The 7,114-nt window shown below is 43.7% G+C and overlaps 1 protein-coding gene across 1 annotated transcript; it reads right to left on the bottom strand.

Annotated features, from left to right (window-relative positions):
- Positions 1-1,151: 1,151 nt before the first annotated feature.
- On the bottom strand, positions 1,152-2,424 carry LOC121380432. Its single transcript, XM_041509246.1, has one exon. It carries the CDS (start codon positions 2,406-2,408, stop codon positions 1,287-1,289), a length of 1,122 nt encoding a protein of 373 aa, XP_041365180.1. The 5' UTR covers positions 2,409-2,424; the 3' UTR covers positions 1,152-1,286.
- Positions 2,425-7,114: the final 4,690 nt, after the last annotated feature.

Here is a 7,114-nt window from a genome sequence, read left to right as displayed (position 1 = left end):
AGGTCTGCAACTTTAATGTTTTTCAAATATCATTTATTTTTAGTTCAAGCATGCTGTCCCTGGACACGTGTTAATTGTGTATTAAATAAACACACATCTAGCTTCTGATTCAGGAGTAAAATTGTATGTAAACCGAATAAAGGGTAAATGTATTCATTAGTACGCTAAGACGTATGGACGTATACAGGGTTCGAACTTAACGGTCGCCCCTGGCGACTGAAAACGACGACGGGCGACTGAAAACCCACAGTAAGGTTGCCTGCCTGGCGACCGATTTTTTTCTTTCTTTTTAAATCAATAATTAATAAATAAATAAAAGTACAGCTATGTAGCCTACTTTGCACCATGAAAAAGTGTAGGTCTGCTTTTACATATAAACATATGCCCAATATAAGAATAGGTGTAAGGTAAGTTAAGTGGCATGTAAAATTGGGCACAAATTCATGTCGACAAGATTCAGCCCTGGTTATGTGTACACGTCATAGATCGTATCCACTGAACATTATATTTTAGGTTTTTTTAAATTATTATTATTTTATTGAGACGGGATGGGGGAGGAAGGGGTTGTGTCGGTTATACCAGTGCTCAACGTTTGGTGAACGCAAGCATCTTTGTTTGTTGAAAATTATATAATCGGGAATTATATAATCCTATTATCTAATTTAATATGAAACGCTAAGCGATTTCGCAAACCTAACAATCTTATAATCTGTTGTAATATTGTTGGGGTTTTTTTAGAAAATATTATTCGAGCAAGTGAAAATAGATCCGGGCAAGTGAAAGTGCTGTCACCACTTGCCCGGATGGCAACTCAAAAAAAAAGTTAAGCGCAGACACTGCGTATGGTGAAAGTAATTCATTATATTCGATTCCACTCTGTTGTGAAACTTGTAGTCGATCAATTAGGAAACACGACTGAAGCATGCAATGCTCGACGAGATAAAAAACAAACATCGGAAGATCACACGATGTCAGTTACCAAATGAAAATGTAAATTAATTACCATATTACAATTGAAACACATTCACCCTGCTTGCGTTGCACGTGCATATACCGGGACGCTCGCTGTGTAACATCTTGTTCAATGGCCGTACCTATATTAAAAGAATGGGGGGGGGGGGGGGAGCGGCAGTAAAAATAATCAGTGTACAAGCTTTTTGTTTCAGCTGGAAAAAAATTCGGGCCTTTTAAAATAAAAGGGACACTTTTTTGTCGTCTGTCCTGGCAGGCAACTCCCTACGTTCAACTCGCTAGTACAGCCCTGATATGTGTATAATTATTATTTTTCAAAGTAGCGGTTGCAGTAGTGGGAAATGATCACAGAATCGTTTAATCCACCACGGCATTCCATCTGAATCTGTGTGGGAAGCGTGCATCAGAAACCCTGGTGAGATTCTGTACAGCTGCCTCACCGGCCATAGCAACCTGTGTGCCAAACTCGGGGGTACCCCGTCCACGTAACACGAAGCCAGGACATTGTCCACCACGACATTCCCACACATCGTAAAAGGCGCGTAAAGTCCTTTAGCGCAGGTCCATGTCACCGACGTCACTTCCTGCGGCACTAACAGACCTTTCTGTTTGTCCAGGACGAGAATCAGGTGGCCAGTGTTGACATCTCTTGCAGGAACAGTAGTTGTAAAATCTGTGGATCTGCCGGTGATGTGGATGTGGTGTTCTGGAGAAAGCTGGATTTGAGCGTGTTTTGTCTTGATGCACACGAAAAAGGTCTTCGAGTTGGGATCTGCGTGGCCTATCAAGAAGACTTTCTCAAAAGAAACATGTCCGTCGATCAAGCAGCACATGAGTGTGTCGCCGATTCTAACCTCACTCACTGGGACTGGGCCTCTGTCGGCAGTCAGGACTTTACTCTGAGCCGGGAAACAGGATCTGTTGTCCTTCCTCATAGCCTGGGCGATAACATTGGCTACTCTGTCCACTGGTGTCTTCCCTTCCACCTCCAGCCCATATCGCCTGTCCTCAGTCAGCATCCGGCGAGCGAGAAGGAAGTACCTATCTATGTATGGGTGACGGATTTGTTTGTTTTCCATAACCTTGTCCACCAGCTGGATTAGCTTTACGACCTGTCGTCTGCTGCGCACATGATTGGTCTCTCGGTTGTTCCACAGAAGGTACCGGTACTCGCACTCGCTCAGGTAGCTTCTGATCAGCCTCTGCTTCTCGATGTAGATCTCAAACCTCTCCGACGAATCGTAGTCGTCGCCGTACGTAAAGATGAAGATCACCCTCTCCCTGAGTATCCTGTCTCCGAACATCTTCTTCAGGGTGTAGATGGGCAGACGTTCCTCCTGAGTCATCTTCGTGTTGTATCGCAGGACGACAAGAAACGCGTGGAATCCCTCGGGAACCAGCGCTATCGCTCGCGTGATGTCCTTAAACACTTTCATCGGCGTCCGTGTGTCCGCAGCTCCTGGCGTGTCCACGATCTTTATCTTTCGGCCGCCTATCACCTCCTCTCCCAGCTCGCATTTGTCGGTCACCGAGGACGAGGAAGGCTTGGACTGGAACATGTCTCTCTCCATGATGGTGTTTGCTGTGGCGCTCTTCCCGTGTCCTGTTTTGCCGATCAGAATGAGGTTCACAGGAGGGCCGGCTGGCAAGTCTTCAACGTGGCCTTCGCTCTGGCTCTGTAACTGGAAATAAATGAAAAAAGGTGCTCTTCATATTTTATTTAAACTATATACTAATATATCCGTACATATGGAAAACTCCACGTAAATAATAAACGATACAAAATAATGGATTATAGTGTCTAAAACAAATGCCAGTTTGGGGAAGAAATACATTCATTACTTGTTGTTGTTTTTTTGGTGTGTGTGTGGGTGGGGGGGGGGGGGGGGGGGTATTATATATTTTTTATTTATGCATTCATTAGTTTGTTCATTCATTCATTCTTGTGATCGTACATATGTTGATTGGTTTGTTGGCTGGTTCGTTGCTTCATTGATTCATTAATTTATTCTTAACGATATAATAACTACTTATTTTCTTCCTTACTTACTTTTTATTAGTATACATTTAATGACTTACAACGATGCCAGTTTTTTTCACCAGTGCCTTCACCTCTAGCACAAAACCTCCGAGCTTCTTTTCTTCTTCGTACGAATCTAGAGCTGGCTTCATCTGAACAATCCCAGCGCCGTCTGTCGTCAAATCAAGGGAGGCAATGTGTTTGTTGAACATCATCAGCACTCTGTTTATTCGCTGATCCAGCTCTACTACCTCGGCTTTCTGACTCTCTGACAATTCCTGGGCGTGTTGCTTCACAAACCTGAATGAGTGGATGTCAAATAAAGTTGCGTGAATTAATTTTGTTCAAATGAAAATCAAAATCAAATAAATTATCTATATAGCTACTGGCCCGTATGAACGACAGTTGAAGTGGGTGACGCAACATATTGACGGGATAGATTTGGAAGGCATTTGTCAATAGTTATATAAAGATTATTTTTGTGTATATAATTATATATAATGGGGTGGGGAGAGAACAAATGTGTATACTTCAGATTGGTTAGGCACAGCTCCCCCCCCCCCCCCCCCTCCCTCCCGTCGGCTGAAGTAGTCATAAATATAAACTACAAACTATAAATCATCTTATCTGAATGATTAAACAGTATTCCGTATTTAAAATCGTATTACTGCACAAGACAGAATCAAAAGGTTGTTTTAGGCCAAATCGTTATTGCTTCCATGATCCACTATCAGGTGCTCGTCCTTGGGAGGACCGCCACTCCCCTAGGAGATCCGTAACAATGCTTCATCCCTCCTGCACCACTTGTAGGAGGACTGCCACTCCCAAGACTAGCTTAGAAAACCCAAGAAGGTACAATCGGATCAACAGAGACATCTACCGGTGTAACGACACTGTTCAATGTATGTGATCTGCAGTCTTCAACTTTAGAAGTACTGAACGCGTCTCGGGTCCAACGGTTCAGTAACCTAGTTACAAATGGCGACGGAACTTGAAATTATATTAATCAAAATAGCTGACTTTATTAGTTAATAGTTTGTTGGGGGGGGGGGGGGAGGTTTACCAAAAGCGTAGTTGAGGTTGTGGTTTGCAACAGTAAATGATGTTATAGGCTAGGATGAAGATATTACATCTGTAACGAAAAGGACTATTTAGGTTGCGATCACTGTAATAGAACTACTACCTGTTGAGCTGTCGCTCGGCCATACACACGTCATCATACTGATCCTCCACCTGGTTGAGCTGCACCTCCAGGGAATTGTCCTTGAGGACCCGGGGAAAGGACGACTTCAGCACGTACAGGGGCACGAGCTCGCATTTGATGGGAACGCCCCTCCCTTCATTACAGTGCAGAACCTCCCTCTGGAAGTTGTCCAGCGCCATGAACAACTCGGCCATGCAGGTGGGCGTGGGTACGTCAAGCGCCGTCGTCTCCATGGCAATGTCAATGGTCCCTCTTTCCCGTAGCTTTTTCTCCAAGGTTGTTACCTCGGACTTGGCGCTGGCGTTGAAGAGTGACCCGATGGGGATTGAAAAGTTGACGCCGAACGTCTTCTTGTGTTTGATTTTGGCAGCGTCCTCCCTGAAGCGAATTCGCACAACCATGCTGCCGCCGTAGACGATGCTTCTGATGAAATACTGACCCATGCAGTTTCTGTGCCAGTGTTTGATGGGACGACCGCTAGCAAGTTTTTCTTCAAACTGTAAATACAAAATGCAAGGATTGTCTGTAAATCACGTCAGCGAGGTCAAGTGCGGACCCAGGGGGATCAAGGGGGTCTGGACTCCCCTTGTTCATAACAACAACAAAAAAACCTGTTTTTCCAATCATTTTAAAGTGCATTCACAGTTAATACACAACTTCCATTTAAGTAGTTGCATGTGGACCCCCTGTAAACCATCATGGACCCGCGCCTGAGCCTTCAGGTTTTAGACGTATCATTTCGATCATTCTTTTAAATACTGACTTCAGAAACCCGCTGTCATAGGAGCACCATGTGTATCAGTTCATTTGTGACATATTGAACTGCTTCAAGGGACCTTGATGGAATATATAAACTTTCCAACAAATAAGATAACACATACCATGGCTCCCCTCCCCCTCCCCCCACACGCACTATTTCTGTACTAATTTAAAGGCCACAAGTCAACACGTATCCACTCATTTTTTCACTACAAAGATTCTAGCAGTTATTTATATAAAGTCGTATCTCGTCAGAACTATACAGAGAAGAAGTTTGCTTTCTTTAACGACACCACTAGAGCACATTGATTTATTAATCATCAAACATTTGGTCTTTTTGACATACAGTCTTAGAGAGGAAACCCGCTACATTTCTTTTCCATTAGCAACAAGGGATCTTTTATATGTACCATTCCACAGACAGGATAGCACATGCCACAGCCTTTGATATAGCAGTCGTGGCACACTGGCTGGAACGAGAAATAGCCCAATGGGTCACCATCGGGGATCGATCCCATACCGACCGTGCATTAAGCGAGCGTTTTATCACTGGGCTACGTCCCGCCCCGTAGTATACAGAGATATGCTAATAGTCTTAGCATGTTATGTCATGTCATGTCATGTTACCTCAGGAATTGTCATCCACAACCAATTATTGATTTAATTATTTTTGCTATTACAGTGTAAGATTGCACCAATTCTTGCATAACAACCACCAGAGTCGGTAAAATGATACTACCTTGTAATTGGAAACTCTGAATCGATTGCAAAGAAAGGATCAATCCACAGCGGGAGAAGATTAAATTTGCACCGTGGTGTCAAGAGTTTTATTACAGACAATTTGATTGGACACAAACACGCCTGAACCATTGATTACTGCGGCTGTCTCGTAAATTGAGGATCAAGTTCAATAACTTTTGTATAACCATCTTTAAATCATGTCTAAGCTACACGACTGCTGAACAACTCGTCAATCAGTCTGGCCCACGCCCTCCCTCCCCCCCCCCCCCCCCACACACACACACACCACCACCAGTTTCTGACAGTGGTGTCTTAAGGATCGTTCCAACGGTCCAATATGTAATAACGATTCGTAAAAAAGAAAAGAAAAACAAAGACATGTTTAACAATATGGCACATTTTAAAGTATGCATATTTGGTGTTTTACTGTATTATATAAATATTGATATTGCATCGTGTGATCTCAATATTGAGAGGAAACCCGCTGCCTCCACATGGGCTGCTCATGTTCAATAGCAGCAACGTACATTTCTCCACAGGATAGCCCACAATAGAGAATCCAATAGTCTAGTAGTGCAACACTTTTGGGGACGAGAAAACTATCGACAGATGCACCGAGTGCGGTGATCGATGCAGCGCTTAAATGAAAGCAGTCGTAACATATTGCTTCGCTTCATCTTGAAGAAACCCATCTTCGCAAGCAAATGTACCATTTCGTATAGCATACTGCGTGGAATGGCCTGTACCTTGGCTTGCGAACATGGACGAAACCATAATCAAACGACGTAACTGCTTGTATCATGTTTGTTTCGTCTTTATATATATACTACTCAAAAGAATTTAAGGGTCAAAAATTTATAACCAAATACGTTTCAGAGTGTATTAGATTGATGATGTAAACTACACCAAATTTTTTATTTATTGTTCCATATTTACAAAAACACACAAATAAACGTCACTGTATACAAGAAAGTCACATGACATGCTGTCAAAGTTGAAGGTTGTCAAACATGGATTTTACACATTAGAACATTCGTTTAATAGTGTGTGAATCCACCCCTGGCGCGAATACACTCGACACATCGTTGCCTCATGCTGTTGATCAGACGTCTGAAGAACTCTTGGGGAAATGCCTGCCACTCTGCCATAAGAAGTTGACCCAGATCATGAAGGTTGGCCGGAGGGGCATGGTTATCCCGAACTCTCCTGCCTAATTCGTCCCAGGCGTGCTCTGTTGGGGCCAAGTCAGGCGAATATGCTGGCCAATCCATCCTGGCGATACCTTGTTGTCTGAGAAAGTCCGTTACCACCCTGGCGCGGTGGGGTCTGGCATTGTCATCCTGCAGAACTGCCCCGCCGCCAATCTGCCGAAGGCCTGGGAGAACCAACGGCCAGATAATCTCATTCAGATAGCGGAT

Source organism: Gigantopelta aegis, chromosome 9 (genome assembly GCF_016097555.1).
Source record: "Gigantopelta aegis isolate Gae_Host chromosome 9, Gae_host_genome, whole genome shotgun sequence".
Classification (NCBI taxonomy): domain Eukaryota; kingdom Metazoa; phylum Mollusca; class Gastropoda; order Neomphalida; family Peltospiridae; genus Gigantopelta; species Gigantopelta aegis.
Note: the sequence above shows the minus strand (reverse complement) of the source record. Positions and strands in the feature narration are given on the sequence as shown.